The 21,081-nt window shown below is 43.6% G+C and overlaps 1 protein-coding gene across 1 annotated transcript; it reads right to left on the minus strand.

The window, feature by feature from the left end:
- Positions 1-393: 393 nt before the first annotated feature.
- T265_01843 (hypothetical protein) lies at positions 394-20,798 on the minus strand (the record flags this gene model as incomplete). The annotated part of the gene is made up of 3 exons (XM_009165953.1): positions 394-1,951; positions 7,650-8,131; positions 20,768-20,798. 3 exons carry the CDS (start codon positions 20,796-20,798, stop codon positions 638-640), a joined length of 1,827 nt encoding a protein of 608 aa, XP_009164217.1.
- Between the last annotated feature and the right edge of the window lie 283 nt (positions 20,799-21,081).

The following is a 21,081-nucleotide window of genomic DNA, read 5'->3' on the forward strand; positions in this document are numbered from 1 at the left end:
CAACTTAACACCTCGCTGAAGAACATTGCAATGCGGAATTCGCCTTACATTTACTGCTGGTTTTCGGTTCATGCTCAGGTAATGACTGGTTCGTCCATCGATCCTGGTAACTGGCTTTCAGGCGTTTCATCATCATTCCAAGGAAATCGTCAGCGCCCTGATAATCCTTACTCAAATGGTAATGAAACACTTTCAAACCAATTGTCAAACTTGGTCACCTGATCAGCGATCAATAAACTAACCCCAGCTACCAAAGATTTTTAAGCGCCTGTCGGTATTTGGTACTTTCAGGTAGGGTTGCAATGAGGCTACCTTCTGGTGCGTCAGCAACCAACCTCACCAGAATATTTTCCCTCAGCGTGGCATATAGAATGAACAGTTTCACAAAATACGCTTTTGTAAAATTTCACGTGCAAAAATATAATATTACTCATCCAATAAAGTAACGCTTCTTCTATCGAAAAACGTGAGGCAAAAATTAGAATCATTCCATGCATAGAAATACATTCGCGGATCGCAAACATTTACCAAGTGATAATGTCGATTCATAAGAGCAAAATGTAAACTGTGTGGATGTTGAAGCCATTGTCATACTAAGAAATGCCAATTGTTTGTCAAAGAAAGACGCAAATTCAGTCTATCGATTGGGAAGAGGAGCGAATGTCCAGGATTCAATGCTGGGTAGGTACTTTTCGGAATCTCCCACAACATTTTCATCGAAAAAAGTTTTGATATCAATAACACTAGTGTCGCTGGTACGTCGCCAGACATTGGGTAAAGATTCAGATATGTTAAGTATGGTTGGCGGATCGATGAACTCCACTTCAGTGGGTTCATGTTCCCCGGGAACCGTAGTTCGAGAACAAGCTTTACTCATGAACTCGAAACTGGATGTTTGGACGTAGTCAACTGACGGGTTTGGGTGACCGTCACCCTTTTGCGACGGGACGTTGAAGGCAATAATATCTGAATAATGTTGTAGACCATCTGAATAAAAATCCCATTTGGGCTCAGTAGTTTCGGACCCCTCAGGCCATAATTCGATTCGCTGGTCAATTGAGGGATTTGCGGATATAAGCGACACGGATTGGGGTTCAGCTAACTTTACTTCCGGGTCGATTGAGTCGGGTGACATGGATGAAAGAGACGGTGTTAGACCTGAGGAGGCGGCGCCTCCTGATAACTTACGACTGTTCTCAAGTCGCTCGCTTTCTCTCCAGCTGATATAGGTTAATGGAGGTATTGGTACTAAATGTATCGGTTGAGTTATTACTTCCAGTGGATCAGTTAATAAAGCTTGTATCGTGAACTCTGGTGGGGCACTTAGATGTCCTTCATGGGTTTGCATCCTCACATTAGTCCAAGAAGACAAACCTGGAACAGCCGAAACAAAACGGGACTCCATTTCTTCCAGTGGTCCGTCTTTTAGAATCGTATTGTTTCCTCTTTCGACTGCTGTTACTTCCCAGCTTTCTGCCTCAAAATCTCTTAACACAAGCTCTTTGGAAGAATCATTCACAAAACTCTTGATGGACGATGCTTCGTCTTTTCTGTCAGAAATATTTTGTGGGATTTCCTTGGTTAATGATGATGTTACCGTTACGGGGAGCTTATTCTGTGAAAAACCCACATCGGGACAGACATGAAAATTGGAAGGACTGTTTCGGTCACTTTGAGTTTTTTCACGTTCATTTGAGGCGCAACGAACATCCACGGTTTCATCGGTAAGCTGTTGAAAACGGTCTCCTCGAATACGCTTTTTCGGTCGATATTTGTAATCAGGGAATTCGAACGAGTGGAGACTTTGAAGCCGCACGGCCTCCTTAGCGTATTCCTCTCGAATCTCCGCAGGCATGTGACGCCAGAGAAATCCAACGCGTTGACTGATGTGAACATTGTGTGCTTCAGGAAACCAGCGAAGTGTAACTCGCCGAATATATTGTGCGAAAATCTGTGGAAATGTAAAAGTGTGGAGTAAATATGAGCCAATAAACGGAATGTGAGATTACGGAGTGACGTTTGAGACGAAATTAGATATTTGCAGATAACCTGGATAAAAACGAGAACTCACCTGACAGCGCACTGACCTGTCTCCTCAAACGGTTACGAAACTTCCGCAAACGAATGGTGAAACTCCCGAAACAGGCAAGCAGCTACATTAAGTGTGACAGTTTTGTAGACCCCACGATGTTTCGCAGACAAGCTACCGGAATGGGAGTCAACGGGAAAAAGCTTAACAAGCTCGTTTGCCTTAGGTGCTTCTCACTACTTTTCTGGGAACCGTGATGATGGGTTTTTTAAGTAAGAAGGATTATTGTAGAGCTTTTTTAGGTGGAAATCTTGCGTAGATTACACCGACTTTCGGGTATGCTAGATGACCCAAAGAGGAACTGGTGTAAAACCACATGCGAAATTATCGTAGGCGTCGATATGACTTGGTCGCCGAACTTCGGAAGATAGAGTTCGTGAACAGTAAATCGGACTGATTGAAGGAGGAAATCACCAACTCATTCTGAATAAAAACCTCCGCAAGAGTTATTCGTTTAGTACCACCATCGATCTCTCCAACGTTTGGATAAGACTGGTGAATAAATAATGCTTATCCCGGGAGGATAACATCTCTGGTCTAGTGAATTCGGCATCACTGGAGTTCATAAGTAGCCTGTCTTCAAGTGACAATTTGTTTGTTTGTTTATCTGAAAAGTTACGGACAGATAATTGGAGTGGAATCCGTTAAAAATCCTTAGTCCTTGTCAGTTTATGTATACGATCTTGGCAATCGCAAAGGAAAGACCAAGGAGCCAGTGTTAATTGAATGGCACCTTGTGACTCTGATCTTGATACAGACTGACAATAAAGTACACATCGACCCGTCATCTTGTTAGTGTATGGACGCTAATCTTACGAAGTAACCCGCCAAGTATGGACAGTGTGCATATCTTCAAACGAGGAAATAAGACAAGACAGACCAGCAATGGAACTCTGTGCGAAAAAATAGGTAAAACCCATTGAATTTGTTGTTTGTTCGGTAAGAGCAGATCTCTACTCTTTTCAAATTATGAAAAATACCTAGAGATCACGAACACTAGCATTGTTCCCATGACAGTCGTTGGCCCAGCAGATGAGTCATGGTTACATGTGGATTTCGTAATCCGGTTGACTTAATTCCGCTCAGAGTATGGTCCTCTTGCTGGTTGAAGCTAATAGCTTTCCACTTAACGTTGAAACAGCTGTGTCCGATCAGTTTTGTCGTGCCCATCTACGCCTTATCCGGGCTACACTAATAACTCAGTGTGTTGTGATGACAAAAGTAGCACCTGAATCATTATTCGGTGACCCAGAGCATCCTGCGTCCAAAAACCCTCTCTCTGTACAGATTTCAGGTAAGCCAAGACCATCCTCTTATCATGCGTGCGGAGTGGTCCATTATCACAGTAGATTTCCAAGCCTCGAACGACGACCCAGCAACCGCTCTGGTCGACTGATCAACTTGCACGTCAGATCTTCGTAGTTAGGTGATTCCTCGGACGCTCGAAAACTGCTGGTCCGTCCGTTCGTTCGTTCAGCTGTAGCACCCTTTCGGTGCCTAATTGCCATGCAACCTGAAAGTTGCATGAGGGCTGGGATAATGCCAGGTCACTCAAGCCTAGACAGGAGAAGTCGAGAGACAGAGGTCGGGTTCGTATCACGAACTTTCCATTCAGTAAATTCGCGCTCTAACCACTTGGACCCGAAAACTGCTGAGCAACTTTTGATTAGTTGTGTTGATTACGTCGGGTAAATGAATCAGTTCGTTCAAGGGTGAACACATTCACCTGTTTAGTAGCGATAATTCGTTTGCTTCCATCCCTGTGCTGGTGGAGTAGTGAAAACACCCTTGCCTTACATGTCAGGTGTCCGGCGTTCAAACCTCGGCACGGCCAAGGAGGCGTATTGCTGCTGGGCTAACAAGAAAGAAATTCGAGTCCAGTGCTTCCTCCTTTGGTGTTCACGAGAATAACTGTATAAAGACAGGTAAAACCGAAATAGTTTGCGAATCCGTGTATACTGCAAATTGAATATCACTCTGGATGGAAGAAGAAAGCAAAGTTAACGTAAACTCTGGAATAACGTCTGCCTGATGAGCCCTAAGAGGAGCTAAGCCTGTCGTGGGCTATCGAAGAGTTTGTGAGTAGTGTTCCTTTAAGAAAACAATCGGACAACTTTACTCCCAACAGTGGAGCTTCCTATTAAAGCACGCAATCGACTGGGTGCAACAATATTTAGGCAGTAGTAAGGGAGTATAAACAGATTCAGTTGTGAGGATTACTAATGATATTGCCATCTTCCAAGCATCACATACGGATTCGCTTATAAGAAATAAACACTTCGCTATCCAACGTTGGCAACTAGTGCTTTGGAGACGGACAGGCCCGATTCTGAAATCAGTAAGTTGGTGATATCGAACACGGACTACCGGCGTCAGACAATCGAACAGTGTAAACTTTACTGAAGGCCGTCACGGTCGACGTCAAATGTCTAGGATGTCTAATTTTTCTGGTCTCACGTGCAGGATTACAGTACGACCAGAAGTTATCCCCAGTACTCTCTAGGAAGCCCTAATGATCATTCAGCTGTAACACCCTTTCGCTGCCATGCCACCCGAAAGAGGGGCGAGGGCTGGGATACTGTGAAGTTGCCCAAGCCTAGACAGAGGAAGTCGAGATGCATAGGTTGAGTTCTAACCATAGATCTTCCGTTCAGTAAATTTGCTCTCTAATGACTGAGCCAACTCGCCCCCAAGCATGGATGACCACCACCCAAGGTATCCAAGACGATGTTTTATTCACAACGAAGACGCAGTCACCGTAGAGCATGTGAGTAGTAGAACAATGGCTGGATAACCGGCGTACATCATCGGTCCTATACGATACTACTTAGATTCCCACATCGTGCATACCAGCATTTCTGCCGGTGCACTTTTAGTTATTTAGGTAAGAATATTTCTTATTCGAGCCTATTTCAAAGTGAATGTCGATGCAAGACCAGCTTGGAATTTGTCTGATGTGTGGTTGTTTATGTGACACATTTTCCGATTATTTTCACTCATTCCCTTACGGTTCGAATTCAACCAAAAGCTGCTGTAGTACCTTAGTTTGTAAGCAAAAGCTCAATAGGAAAGGTCCTTTGATACTGATCATCTACATTCAAGCAATTTCAAAATGAAGCTCCTTACCTAATACACACAGCCTACAAAATTTTCAGGGTTACAATCGAAATACCACTTGATAATGGAAAACAGGGTTGTCAGGAGACAAACCAATGTAGATTCTCCCTGCATCGCAGACAAGCACCTGTCTCACACCTTACCTTGTAGATGCAGTTGTGGAAAAATACATCGGAGGTGCGTAATGCGGTACTTTGTGCGGCGATTGTGAGCTATCAATTTGTCCGAGAGAAAAATCAAACGCGAAATGTTGTTCGGCAGAACAGAACACTGTACGAACTAAAGACAAACTTCACTTCAAAGTTCAGATCGGTCAATAATGAAGGACTGTCTGACAAGTTTTGCTTCTAGGGCAAAATTGCATATTTGCTGAGATGTAGGGATCACCCCGTTGAATTACCTTTATCCAGTTTGATATCAACACAGGTGTAGGATGAGTTCGTACCCCAGTTGAGTCTTCCTAGGTTTGACTGAAGGGCCACTTGGAAAGGAGTCATTTCAGTCGATACTTATATTTACGTATCCTAACATGGACCTGAAGGTCTGTACTTCGAACCTAACCTAGGCATCTCGATTGCTCCTGTCTAGGTTTTGGCAACCTAGCAGCCTCTCAGTATCATGCCTCCTTCAAGTGACATGGTAGTTAGGCACCGTTTGATGTTCATCATTATTATTATAACCTGGAGCACTGGAGATATGCCACGGTGTGAGGTTTTTCGATAAGAACAGGAAGACATCACCATAGAATGTAAATCCGTTCCGTGTCAATCAGGCCTATTCAGAGGAGTTTCTGGACATGGTGCGTGCGTTGTGTTTTACCTATATTAGGGAACTTATTAGTCGGAGATTTGTCTAGTTAACTACCATCCACACATTGATTCTGGCCCCAACTTCATACGGATTAGGTATCTCCTCTAGCTTTCCATTCTTTGCAGTAGAAACTCATTTACGGTTGAAAGGTTGTTTGTGCACAAGAGGTGGCAACTGATTGCACGAAAAGTTTTGCTAAAGTTAACCTTCTGGCGTACCAGAACGTGCAAAAACTGTTTATATTAGGATGAAGTATATATATACATATATAAAATACCTTTCGTCTGTAGCACCCTTCATATGCCTACCTACCATGCTACCCGAAGGAAGTGAGGTGGAGTCGTTTGTTGCACATCAACGGGATCGTACCCATAGATCTTGTAGTGCATATGTAAGTTGCCAGATGGATTGCAAAAGTAAAGAAAATCGTACAGCTGTAGCACCCTTCCGGTGCCTAATTGCCGTGCCACCCTAAGGTTGCACAAGGGCTGGGATACTGCCAGGTTGCCCAAGCCTAGATAGGGGAAGTCAAGAGGAAGAGATCGGGTTCGAACCACGGACCTTCGGGTCAGTAAATTCGCGCTCCAACCACTTGGTCCATCTCGACCCTACCAGGAAGTAAGCTGTGTACCGAAGTGCTATGAGATGCACATCCAAACAGATTAAAATGAAGTATGCGAGTGGAGGTATGAAAGGATATTCAGGTCTTTAACGGTGTTTGAGTGCATCAGCAAACTGATAACGTGATAAAGGCATTCGGTCGTGTAGCAGATACTATGCAGCAGACACCGAAACACCGCTAGCTGGCTGGGCCGTGCTGCACAACTATAGTTGTCCAGTTTCCTCTGGTGGACTGAAATTCCGCATTATCAAGTGTTGAGATGCCAATGAGATCACAGTGAGTGCAGACTAATGCCTCTCTCGCACAAGTGAGCTTGAAGTGGCATGCGTAAACGACGACGACAAAAGCTCACTTTTCCAGTCCGCCGTCAAGTAATTTTGGAGACTTTTAACATTATCATAGATCAAGGATAAGGGCCCGAGTCCGACGAAGAGGTATCGAACTGTATTGCTCTAAATTGTACCATGGAAATCCCTGAAACTATCATCTGTATAAGTGTGTAATGTAGGGTTTGGAGTTTAAACGTAGCTTTCTGGGCGTCCGTACAGATACTAGCCAGTAAGTACAACCTTCCTTTCCTCATGAACGCCGACACTTCTTCATACGGTGAGCGGCGGTTGTGTGAGTCAAGCATTTTCTCGTTCATCTTCAACCACCAACTTCCTGAAGACCCACCTCTGATATGATGCATGGCTATCCTATAAATCTACTGGTTTGTTTTGGAAAGACTTTAGAAAGTGTTGATATATATGACCTCAGCTGAACTGCTGCAGCGCGTTGCAAACAATCACTGTCATATTTCACTTTCAGGGACTGGTGTTTCGTGCTGGACCGTTGCGAAAAGGTCGGTTGATTATTACCGTCAAAGCTTCGTCTACCGTGGGCCGAACTCCTAAGAGAATTCAGCTCGCTCTCCACTACTCTTTATTAAAACAGGACAGTTACTTGATCTAGGGAAGTGAGGTGTTCAATGCATAACAGTGGACGGACAACAAGTTTGCAACTACTTACCATAAAGCTGTTCAAAGGTCTTGGGACGACGTGGGTACGACGTTTCTTGTTTGAACCTACTACTGCGGTGTAGGGATGATCGTACTTGATAGCACGAGCACTTGGCCACCATTTCGGTATAGGATGCTTGTCAACCAGGTGATCCATCCATATATCCAGCGAATGCTCAAAGGCAACCGAACACTGTTTGCATGGTTTTAAATCTAAAAATTCATCCACAGTTCCGGACTCGTCTATGTGGCTGGATTCTGAGGCAGTCTCCCATTCATCTTCGCAGTTCTTCGTGATATCATGAGTGGAGCAGTCATCCAAGCAGATGACATCTGAATTTTCTTCAAGACACTCGGTCTTTAGTACATCTAGCGAGAGTCCTGAGCATGGACCATTCTCTTTCTTTCTCGACGGAATCACTGGTGCGGAATGCACTCGCTCTGACTTGTACTTCGCATTGCCATCGGTCGCTTGAAACATGTTCAAATCGGCTGTTGATGCTGGGCCATGTGATGACTGCACTAAGTGGACTGCCAGAACTGCTAACTGCTCCTGTGCACTTTCCAAACAGACTAGCACATGTGTCGTCGAGACGCTAGCCTTGGGACGGCTACGAAGACCAAACGCATCGTGTGTGTCAGACCATGGAGGGCAACACAACCACACGTGCGTGCGCACAACGACGTCTACTCGGCACTGCCAATAGTGGTGGGGACCACGAGCTTTCTGCCTTGACAGGAAGGGTGGTCGTTCAGGCAAGCGTCAATCTGTCTTGTAAGTGTGCCAGCGCGCATGAATGACCCATAAGGGTCGCAATTTTTGCGCTAACATACAAGGTGGGAGAAGCCTGAGCGACCAAACCACCTTCGACAAGGCGTGGGAGGGGGTTAAACCTACACGACTCGCGTTTAGACCATCAAGACAAACGCTGACTAACGCGCTTGGGTTAGACGAAAAATCGATAAAACATGGAAAAGGACGGCTGATCGCACAGGAGAACGGCGCGAAGCGGTTTTGGTCCGGATGAGCCAGTCATGTGAAACCAACACGGTCCAATCGCACGGTAATATTACTTAGAGTGAGGAAAACGTCCTTGTTCGCTGAAAACTGTCAGAGGACACCTTAAAAATGCCGCGACAGGAACAGAACAATTAGTCCAGCGAACAGGTTTTGAGGACTAAGAGTATCCAGATTTAAACACCACATGTTTTATTTGGAATATGACCCTGAACAGCACGTGCGCCCTGTTTTTTTCACCATCATGGTGTTGTACGTACATAGGAAACCTGGCTCATCAATGATAGTGGAAATATTTAGGTCCAAATCGTCAACTAACTTTGATCCCAGCCCCAATACTTCTCTCTCTCTTACAAATTCATGCACTTACGTTGTTGGATTTAGGACAGAAGAACTCACCACAACGCGATATCCAGTTTAGATCTTCCTTATACATCCCTTGTTCGGTGGCTCATTTAATTATCTTGTTAGGCGTCTATTCGTTTGCTATATGTCTTGACGAATATAATGAAACGCTCATATGTGTAGGTATCTCCAGTTAGTAAATAGCACTTTTATTTCCAAGTTTTTTGTCGACATAGGTCCACAATAAAAGATTCTCAACTACGTGTAAATTTAGAAGTTCCAAAGACTGGTCTGGTACATGGTGTCCACCAGCATTTTCGCTGTTCGCAATTTTCAAGTGCGCACAATAATTCCTCCCACCTCCCACAAAATTACAATGAGGCGCTGCTACGAATGGATTCAGAACGTACAAGCTTCCAAATCTGCCTCATATCGGTCGGCCGCCCAACATTACCTCGAATTCTCTAACTCAGAATGACCACAAGCTCAAAATGATTGTGGCCGGCTGGTGCTGCAGTGCATTTCATTGTCGCGAGAATCGGTGACTCAGTGGCCACACAGCGGCGTGCCTGCATAAGGCTACACGCACCCATGAAAGCACCGAGTGGTTTCACTGTCGCGCACGCTCCGTTCTTCATCATTTATCACCAGTCTACACTACGATTGCGTGAATCTGTAGCTATCTCTTCACCCACATACTTCGCCGTTCAGCTCATGGTCGCTCGCTGGCTCACGACACGCCTTTTTTCCACACTCACAACCACGTCACACAAAGGTGACTCATCTGACATTGCTGTGTGTACCGTCTAGTAAGCGTAGCAACGACTCATGTGCTGACACTCCCACGTATATGCAAATGTGCCTATGTTTAGGAATACCGGACGCAGTCAACACAGACTCGCGCGCGCGCGCAGGGAGCAGAACATCATCCAATCTCCCCAAGTCCATGGAACATGCGTAGCAGCAATACCGCGGACGAAACATGTCCCCGCCGTCCGGACGTTCACCAAGGGACGCTCACAAACAATAGGTCCCCTTTTTTGACTTGCTCCACATTTCGCATTGCATTTATTTTTATACGTGTTGCAACTCACCACCGTCAACCACAGTATAAACGATTACTGGTGCATGTACCTGTTGGATTACATCATGGCTATCGTCAACTGTGCTTTAATAAACCATCCAACAAAGTTTAAATGTGCGACTCAAGTTACCGACAAAAAGTTGTGATATCAGCCAGAGCAAAATTGCAGGTGAAAAAAGTGAGTGATTGCTGTTTATCTTTCATTTTTTGCAACCCATTTGGCAAGAGGCAGAAAATCGAGTCTGAGAATCCGAATTTGTCAGTTGAACGAACTGCAGCCTTGAACATTTGGGAGCTTCCGTGCAATAATTAATTATGCTGTACAAATTCACCTAGCAATTGAGTTTTTTCGTTTTTCGTTAACAAATCATTGTTGAACACAAAGTTAACTATTTTTAATCATTATTTGAAGGAGTTTTAATATTTCAATGAAGTGAAATACAACAGCAAACTTTACGACCGAAACTCTGTCGATGCGGACAGTTTTCTTGTTCATGCAAAATGTGTCACAAACAAGAGGTGACAAGCACTAGGTTTGCTGAAAATAGAAGTGCCTCAGAGAGAATATGGTTTCCTCCTTATCGAGTGGAAGTACGTATACCAAATTGACTATGAATTCTTATTATTGCGCATAATGGATGCAAGTGACGGAAACCCGCCGTTCAGTGTAGAAACCCTTTGAAGAAAAACTTGATGAGATGCATTCTATGACATAACATAACATATAGCTGCAGATGGATCTCAAGGTGTACAGTGACTTTGGGTATGGTCATCCATACTGTGAGAGTGTTCTACGTAGAAGCGCTGGATAGGCGACTGAGCCGTAAACCATTCATACTGTTGTGGATTGTGGTAACCTCGAGACTTTCAAACATTCGCTTGACGAATACATAAGATCTTACCCAACTTCCCTCATCAACATTTGAGATGCAGATTACAAACAATAGAACATATATGTCATATCATTCCGTTTATCTGTATACATACACACACACACCAATATCCTTTGGTCATTGTAAAGCAAAATGCTTTTTAGACCAATATAACCTTGATTTACCTTGATTTATACTGGTCCCAATGGGGGAATATCTAATGATCTTTGCACTCCCTTATTTATTATTTGGTTGAATCAACCGACGATTCACGATTGGCAACGAATCTAAACAAGCATATGCAAAAGCTGGTCTTGCCAGCAATGGACCGTATGCACCGGGCTATTCTTTGGTTCTTTCTACTGACAGTGAGTGAACCGAAAATTCATCCGTCCATTGCGAACAACGTGTAACGATTGAGTTGTTATTTGTCACCGTTACCACGTCTGCTTCATCGAAAGGGACGATGTCCTCCACACTAGCCCGAGTCTGAGTTCGAAGTACAAACCTGTCAACTGTTTCGCTAACCCTTAAACCTATGATCCTCATAACTTTCTATTAGGTATCCTGAAAACCTTGTCATCTAAAGGCTACAGCATTAGGAAACTGCTCACAAGGTTGCTGAAAGCTCTTCGACAGCCCACGATCGGTTTCGTCCTTCTTGGTGCTCATCAGGTAGGCGCAGTCCCCGGGTTTCCGTCAACATTGTGTTCTACTTGAACCCAAATTGGACTATTTTCGAAGCTTCACGCAAATATAACAAAAGGGCAAGTAGAAGTTCTGGTGACCTCATTTTTCGGGGGAAGGATCTCACCCTTTCTTCCAAGAATGAAAAACGTGTACAGTTTCTCATAAAGGAAACTACTCACAAGGTTGCTGAAAACTCTTCGACAGCCCACCTTGTGAGTAGTTTCCTTTATGAAAATATACTGCGACATCTCGAATGTCGTGCCGACTGAAACATGAGGCGGCCTGTGTGCAGCACATTCAATTGTAGAATATTATAAAGGAGAGATTCAGTTGAGCCTCTCGTGGAAACCAAATTAATTTGCAAATGAGTGTATTTCTCGAATACAGCATTACAACTCATCACCCTAAGTGAGTTCCAAAAGAATCAGGCAGCTACTCGTACAATGCAATGGTTAGACATTACACATATATGATGAGCTTTTTAAGGACCCCTGCTAATGCCACGTCGCTGATCTTCTACAAGCGACGGATCCAGTACTTTTTATTTTTATTTTTTGATAGATATTCTCGCGGCAAAAACAGAACCTATCAAGTATTATTGTCGCGAATAGTTACCGTCAAATATTTCGTCGAAATCACTGAAGGGGTCTGTTTGCGCTTTGAGGTGATGTTAATTACAGACTCGACTGAATTTCAGTTAAATCCCCTTTTGATAACATACTTCCACCAAACGTGCTGCACAATATCCTCCTGATGTTTCCATCACAATAATATCTAGGATATCATAGTATTTCCCTTGAAATGAGATTAACGAGGACTCATCCCATTTTTTCATTCTTGATTTGGAGATGAGTGTTTATCCAATCTGATGTTAGAGTATGAAATGAGGGTAATGGAAGTTTGGGCACGGACTAATTGAAGAGGTCTAAAAAGAAGAAAACGATAAGAACTTTGTTCCAGAACCTCAGTAACAGCATCAGAGCACAAGCTGTGGGAGCTGTCCATAATCTAGTCATTCCACTGTTCATAAGAATCTCATACAGAGATGTGACAACCACTAAGGCAAAAGATGTATAAATCGTTGCACGAAAACGTTCAGAATCAAACAGCTGTGGACGCTTTAGCATTAAGCGTTGCGGTTCCCGACTCTTATTAAAAGGTGATTCCAGAGCCGTCATTCGTTGGTAGCAATTTCGGTAAACTTTAGAACTCCCTTTTTATGTCAGGTGAGCTCCCATTTGGTCGTAACCCCCATAACCAATGCACCTAAGTCCTATCTTCAGTTTCTTTGGTTTGTTATCACAGATGACTTCGATTCAGTATATTTAGCTACCGTATGCAACGGTATACAGTTATCTTGGGTTAGCTGTATTCGCTCCTGCAATGAAAAAAGGCACTGTATTAGGATTTGCGCATTGCTCGTCCAGCGAACACAGATATGCACATGTTTTGGCGAAATTCGTTGTGGCAGCTGAAAGTGGTGTTACTGTTGTCTTTGACAGCAGTACTGATTTTCATGAGTAAACCCGCCACTTTCCTCAGTCCGCTTGGAGGACTTTGGGATACCTTGGTGGATGCCTGAAGAAACAGTCGTTTCAGCAGATCCGTACAAAGATTGATGCATTAGCAGTTCCCAGGTCCAGTGTGGCCATTAACAGACTCCGTTACTCGTGACATACAGTCCCGGAAATCTGACCTATAGTCAACCATGAAACTACCAGATTGTGCAATTGCTGGAGGGAAATTCCTTCAGAAGAGCACGATATCCTCCCTTAATTTCCCCACATGTTTCGTGTAACCTCCAGAAAGCCACAACTGAAAACCATCCTCAGACAAAATAAGTGAAGGATAGCCGTTTTTACGGCTTGGTAGGCCATCGGCCTCCAGCCATCTGAAGAATAACGCAGGTTTTGTTAAGCGGATGGTAAACGCCAATCAGTGATCGTTACCGACCAGAAACTAGGGTGCAAACGAACAAGGGAGGTTTATCTTCTGGAGCGGTTGCTTCAAACTCTTCAGTGTCCCACCACTAGTTTCTCCCTTCTTGAGGCGTCCTTCATTCAGATTCCGTCGAATCTCCTTCCTACTTGAACACTGCACAGTGCTCTTCGGTTATTCAGCATAGACTGGCTTCACTGACAAGATCAAATCTCTATTGAATATATTGAAATAGTGGTAGCTCGGGTGCTTTTATTTGTTGCTGATCAGGTAGCTATTGATCCGATCCTCAACATCTGTAGGATCGACAGCCAACAAACGGTCACTTTTTCTCCCCGTAGCCATGTGCTGCTGCACCTAGTTTTAGGACGTTAGGAAATTCCTTCATCCAGAGTACGCAATTTCATAACTGTTTCCCTAACCTTTTAATGCCAATTGTTTCACAGTTTGACATTCAGGTCCTTCATGGTGAGGTGACCAAGATATTCTTGTCAAATAACCCTAGATAGCTCCGTTATGATTATTCGCTGAACTTCAAATAGCAGCTTTTTATACTCGCAGCCTATGGACGTCAGATGAACCTCACATCCCCAACTCGATCTGTGTTTTCTTCATCTAACTTCGCGATAGGGCGTGTTGTTGCTAATCGATACTCCCTGCAAATCACTCGAGAGTGAACACTGTCCCTTAGTTCAGGCGCAGATGCACATTATCAGATGCAGCGGAATATTAATGACTATTCTGGCTAATTTTTGGTCGGGATGTTGCATGACCCTTGTAGAACTTTTCCTAACGGCCTGCCGAATGTCTCGCCAGCCTAAACTTTTGAATAATGTTCACTCACTACTACAGTTATTCATCATACTCCGCACACCTAGTTGGTACAGCGGTTCAGCAGTTTCGATAACAACCAGAAGCTTCTAGCTGATAAAATTCCACGTATAACTTTGGCATTCATGTTTCCAGAATGCTGCCAAAATCGTGCTGAATTTCATTATTCGAACATTCGGGGTCACTATTCAGGGTGCATTACGTTATCATCTTCTTGAATCAAAACACTATTCCTGACAATACTCGACCTGGAACTTTAAAACAATAGAAAACAACTAAACCACAACACCTCAATGCATATATTTGCATAGGAAGTGTACCTGAAAAATTAGATTGAAACCATACTACTTATAACGGTACTAATGAACCAGATAAGTGGGTAGGCCTTTTTTACAAAACGGTTGTTTCTTCTTCGCCCGGCGGGTGGTGGCTTTGATATACTTTGATGTACCGTACAAAAATAAATGGCTTTCTGTGCTGTATACAGTGTGTTTAGTGTATTGAAAACAGGAATGTGTTTGGAATCCGAAAAGTGTAGCAAAACGATACCTTTTATCAAGGAGACCTAGACAGGTCAAAAGGCTGCACCTTTGTTTGCTGTTTAGAGTTTCTGACTGGAAGATTACCAACTGATCGAGTTGCATGGCTGAGGAACATGAGTTAGATGTAGATGCCGAAGAAGGCAACTAGTTGACCATTTGGACGCTCTGAATTCTGATGAACATTAGCGTCGTTTTTTCCAATCCGACTTCATTAATTCCGAAACCAGTTACGCATCTTGGCTCGGTTCTACCGTAACAGCTTAACGTTGATAGTGGTTCCAGGGCATGTTTTATAAAAAGTGGACTTTGATGGTATTTTTTTCTCTCAATGACAGGAAGTGAATATAGTAAGGTTGTGCACGTGATCACAAAGCGGACCATACTAACGACATGTCAACCATCCGCTACTGCTAGGCATATCTGCATTAGACAGTGCGCTTCATCAACAAACTCTGTGTATGCGCAAGATTCATTGGTTAGTTGGTAGTAGCACTTCCCCTTCGGAATCTGTACACATAGTACAGTTGTCTAAAAAAAAAGCCATAGTGTATTGAGCTGTCTGACTATCAGTATCCGCACCAACTGAATTGATACCTGATAAGTGCGCAGCGCGCAAGATGAATTGGGAGAACATCTGTACGGTTAGCGTCAAAAACATCAACACTTTTGTATTTGCCGGCTTGATATCAGTCGACGCCCTATTAATTTGTATTGTTTCACCCGCAAACCATTAATCGTCTTTCAGTGAGTCAGCATCAGGAGTCCACTTTTTAGGTGAAACATGAATTGGTCGTCCTACCAAACTACCCATCATTTATAGGATGCTTTAGAGTTTCAGTTCCCAGATAAGCCCAACATACTCATTACACACATATCACACATTAACAGAATCGTCTCTTCTCACTTTGTGAAGTAGGGGTTCACTGTGTGATTAATTTGAGGTATTACATTTGAGAATCTCATCCGACCAGCAAACCTTACAACCCGATGCATCATCCAGGTTGTCACGGTTGTTACGGATGTCAACCGATATCTAGTCGCATTGAAATCTTTTCGAGTTCGACCAAACACTTGAACGCGAGTCTTATGGTACAACGACTGAGAATACTGTCAACCATCAATCGAAAACGATCGCCCAAAGCGGTACCACAGATCAAGTCATGTTATCAAACACATCTACCATCGATGTGCCGTCGGATGTCACATCTTACGGTCTTACAACACAATTTTCATAATGAAAAGAACAATTGGTAGTTAATTGCTTTGTATGGGTCACGTTATTTCTTTCAAATGAGCACTTCGCTCGATACACTCAGGTATGACCCCGGGTGATGATCTATTTATTTGAATGGGTTGGAGACGCCAACAAGAAAACTCAGTCGCCCCTACGCTGTTATAGACAGTTGGAAGATTCTTCAACTCCTCTCCGAACACTGGTGAATAATTTTTTGGCCCTCATCGATTTCGCTGAGCATACAGTTCCCTTCCAATTTCAGCTTTTACCATTGGTTTTAGGAGTTCAGTAGCACTTACTCTTGGAAGCTGTTTTCCTGAAATTCAAGACGCACAGAAAGTTTGCCATCTTCATAGCAATTTACTCAATGTATAATTCCGTTCCAGTAGATTGTCTGTTTAACTCGTTTGTATCGGTGACGATCTGTACATACCTGATCCAGCTGACTAGCGGTCTCGTATGTCCAATTATTCTATGGATTGTGCACAAAAGGCAAAATCCAAATAAACTCAAACTAAGATTGACATTTTCGCCCCAAATTTGTCGACTGCCTACAAACAGAAACAAAAGCATAAAGGAAACTGCTCACAAGGTTGCTGAAAACTCTTTTCGACAGCCCACGATCGGTTTCGCCTTTCTTGGTGCTCATTAGGTAGGCGCGGTCCCCGAGTTTCCGTCAACATTGTTTTCTAGTTGAATCCGAATTGGATTGTTTTCGAGAAATACACTAATTTGCAAATCAGTTTGGTTTTCACGAGAGACTCAACTGTGTGCAGCACATTCAGTTGTAGAATATCATAAACGAGAGATTCAGTTGAGTCTCTCGTGAAAACCAAATTGATTTGTAAATTAGTTTATTTTTAGAGAAACAAAGACACTTTTCGAACGGTACCTTTGGTAGCTTCTCATGGTGCCTCGTAATACACTTACCAGGATGCATGCACTATGGTGCGTTGAGATGAAGCCATGAGGGCTTCGTTCGCAACTGGTATTCTGTCCGGTTAGACTCAGGGAAGCTCTTGAAGCACAGCACATTGTCTCCTTCCAAAGTTGTCCAGAGGAAGACATAAGCGCAAGCACTCACTGTCTCACCAAGGTACTTGGGCATTTATTGTCCTCAGTATGGTCCGCACGATCCAAACGGTATACGGGATTCAGACCACCGTCCTCAAAGTAGAGATGACTATACCGAGACACCCACTTGTAGCAAGTGTTTCACATCGATTACCCCAGACGTCTACAAACCTGTGCAAACTGCCTGGAAAGACGGCACTTGCGGAATACATGGTCCCCCTCCGTAGATCAAAATCCTTCGAAGATGAACCCACTTTATCCGATCTTACCACTGCGTCAGCCTCAAGAACACAATCAGTGGCGTTAGTTCGAATATAGTTCAACCACATGTATATTCCAGCACCAGGATTTCTGAAAGTTACGTTCCTGCTTCCATCGTCTGGTGAACCGCTAGCCGACATTTCCAGGAACATGATCTCAATACAAGCAACACCACTGGCCGGTGTCCTGGTCAAATAGAGCTTGCAAGTTCTACCCACACACTAAAAATAAGCAACCCATTCTTCCACGTTTTCTTGCTGATCTACTCATTGGGGTGGTATTATGTCAAACCCTATGCGGCGTAATGAATGGGGCATCTCACTTCGGTGTTATTAACAAAAAGCTAGTGGTTACGTTCTCGCATTTTGGTAATAACAACGTTTGTGGGACTAAGTTGGTTGGCCACAACATGAACCTCTCGAGATTTGAGGCATTCGTACACAACTATCAGTTCAAACTCGATGAATTGAAGATAAGTGCCAAGAATCACTCGTAGGTACCATCAAATCTGACCATCGATTATGTTACTTATCCCTACCCACCGCTTTAAAGACCTAATAGTGAGCAATTGACTTGTTCTTCATTGCGAACAGATATCCTGTTCGGATAAAATTCCGCTCCAGTTCAAATCACACCTTCCTCACGTCTGAAAACTGTCAAAATTCCCTAAGGATTCTTGAATCGGAGCTCAACAGTCAGCCTGTTTTGATCAAACATAATACCCAAACGTGGCAATGGCCGTATTCTGAATCAGAATCGGAGACCCGTTGGTTTTTCTCCAAAACGTCAGCCATAGTAGGGAAGCATCACCAAACCGTTAGAAGAGAATTCGAAACTATTAAAATCGATCAATGCCCGACACTGTTCGTGTGTACTACAAAACGCAAAAACAAACCGAAGAACATCAAAGTTTAGCTTCAACGAAGGGAACTTTGCCCCTTTCATTGAGATGTCATTAGGCTTTCCGGTGGGAAAAGCAGTTCTGCTGATTTGCTATTGAGGAATTAGTCTCACATGTCCCCTTCTACTCTTCTTGTGGGTTGGACCGTATTGCGTTAAATGACCTGCATACTTTTATGTACCATTCAGTCGTTCGAAGAATGGAGTAGTTTCTTTTCCCAGAAATTTACCATTTCCGACATAGGAAGGCTAACGGATCAGTGTCAGGCAGTGGTGGTACCGTCCAACACAAGCAAACAAAACTAGCCGCGAAGTTTACTGTCGACCTAGAGGGAGCCATTCCATTCTGTATCTCGTAATAGATACTTGCCGACTGTTATCGTCGAATACCTCTAAAGACTTTTGAAATGGATAATCTCCTGCACAGCAAAGACATGGCGCCGACAAACTAAGCATTTGTAGAGCTTAAAAGACACGTGTTGCCGTGGCTCAGCCCCCGCCGGCCACTATGTGCAGAATAACTTGAGACACATTTGAGCATGTTCTTCGGCGTACCAAAGAAGGCAGAAATCAAGGAATATTCACAGTAGGGTGAGGACTATTCATAGACAAACAAAATGGTGACGGGGGACAAAATGTTCATCCAAGCGCCGCGTTGCAGTTATCGTGACGCAGCATGTAAGCGTACGTTCTGGAGAGTCTATTACAGCACCCCTAAGACAGTGACCCAGATGATTGCTCCGTTGGTACTATGGATTCTGTCAGTGCAACTAGCTTAGCGCTTGCACATAGTCAAAATGGTTACGATCATCAATTGGTTATGAATACCAGAAAACAATCGGTGAGCAAAGGTTAACACGGTATTAAAGGTAACAAAGCGAATAAAAATGTAGACACATCTCATGTGTTATTTCACTTACAGACGGACGACTACATAGAAAAGCAAGGCTTTTATACAGCAGAGAGTAGTCGAGCGGTAAAATGGTGAATGCAAAGAAAAGGTGAATATGAAAGGGATGATTACTCCTGCTGACGGGTTTCTGAGGGTTGCTTCGTGATGACAGAGAACAAAGAGAAAGAGGCTAATGAGAAAACATGCATTCCGAAAGCCCAATGATACCATAACCGGTGCCCAGTTCAAACACACAGATCTTACAAGTATATGATTAAATTCATCATACTGAAACTGAAGCCTGAGGGACCGAATTTTTTGAGATCTAATCACTGAACGATGAGTTTTGTGGGTCGCGTGAAGATTTAGCCGTCTGTTTTCTCATTAAATAGAACGACCACACTGTACAAACGTAGTGCATTACTATTAAGGTCGCTGAAAACCCTCTGAAGAATTTTCAGTAACCTTATGAGTAGTGCAATACGTCTGCACAATGTATGGTGATATCTCAAATAACGTGCCGACTAAAGCATGAGGCGGCCTGATGCAGCACATTCAGTTACTTAAAAAGGGATTTTGCCGTGTTCCAGGTGAGTTTCCCGTCAAGATCAAATTAGTATGCAAATGAGTGTATTTCGCTGAAAACGGTCACATGTTCAAAATGTCAACCAGTGGATGGACAATCTACATTATGTCCGGTTGGTCGCGCACTTATGCTAATTCCACTCACGAATGGTGATTTACCTTCTGAGCATCCCTCTCTATGTGGTAAGGCACGCATCAAATACCTGGCAGAAGCTAGCCGGCCGGCACGCCAGAATTCGTACAAAATTTACAACCAAACAGATCAATAACAATTGTGATAATGGAGGCCCTAAATAAATTCTTCCTGGCTGAGTTATTCGATGTTCGTCTCGCCAAGTAATCCTAATTGCGCACATGAACTTCCTTTCATATATTAGCCTTCATTACCAATTCACATGTTTGTTGAACCACTTCACCAAATAAAAAAACCGCTACTTCTCCAAACCTGCGCTGGACAAACCAATAGGTATAAATTTTAACCTCAGGCGGCTCCTACGGAAGATGTCGGTCTGCGCAGGCTGACCCATCATGGTGACACGGTTCATCGTGAGTTGCAAAAATAACGTATTCAACTAGGGTTGTCCCTATCTTCAAAACGCAAGAAACCAACTCACGTGTGACAATGCACCGATGCGGTGTACAAATGTCATGCGCTGAATAAAGCCTACCATCAGGCTGTCCGTCATTCTTCTTGAAATCCCAGCTGTCAAGAAGGTCAGATTCCTGAAGATTATCCTACAAGATCCGAAACCTCCCGAGACTCTCCCAGACAGCCTTGGAATATAGCTCAGACAACCTTGGATCAGTTAAACAGTGCCCTTCAAAAATGGCGCGGAGCCGTTGTACTTTCACACGCACTCACTTGCTCGCAATAAAGCTACCGTGTTCTTCATCGGCGAGTTTTTTCGGCACTAGGTACTGGAGTGTGGACAACAGTTAGATATAACACTAAAACACATTGGTTTTCTGCGCGTTTATATGGTTGATCCCGTGTTGTGTAAAGCCCGAGTTCTTCCATTCCAATCCGATATCAGGGAATGATGGAAGAAAAGCTGTTTGTCTGAAAAGTACTTCGGGCTGAAGCAGGGGCAGAATCAAGTTACTTTATCGGGAGTTTAGAGATATTTAGGGATGGATTCAAATCTTGTAAGTTCTGCAGGCGTAGTGCAAATCTTT

Source organism: Opisthorchis viverrini (genome assembly GCF_000715545.1).
Source record: "Opisthorchis viverrini unplaced genomic scaffold opera_v5_20, whole genome shotgun sequence".
In the NCBI taxonomy this organism is placed as follows: domain Eukaryota; kingdom Metazoa; phylum Platyhelminthes; class Trematoda; order Opisthorchiida; family Opisthorchiidae; genus Opisthorchis; species Opisthorchis viverrini.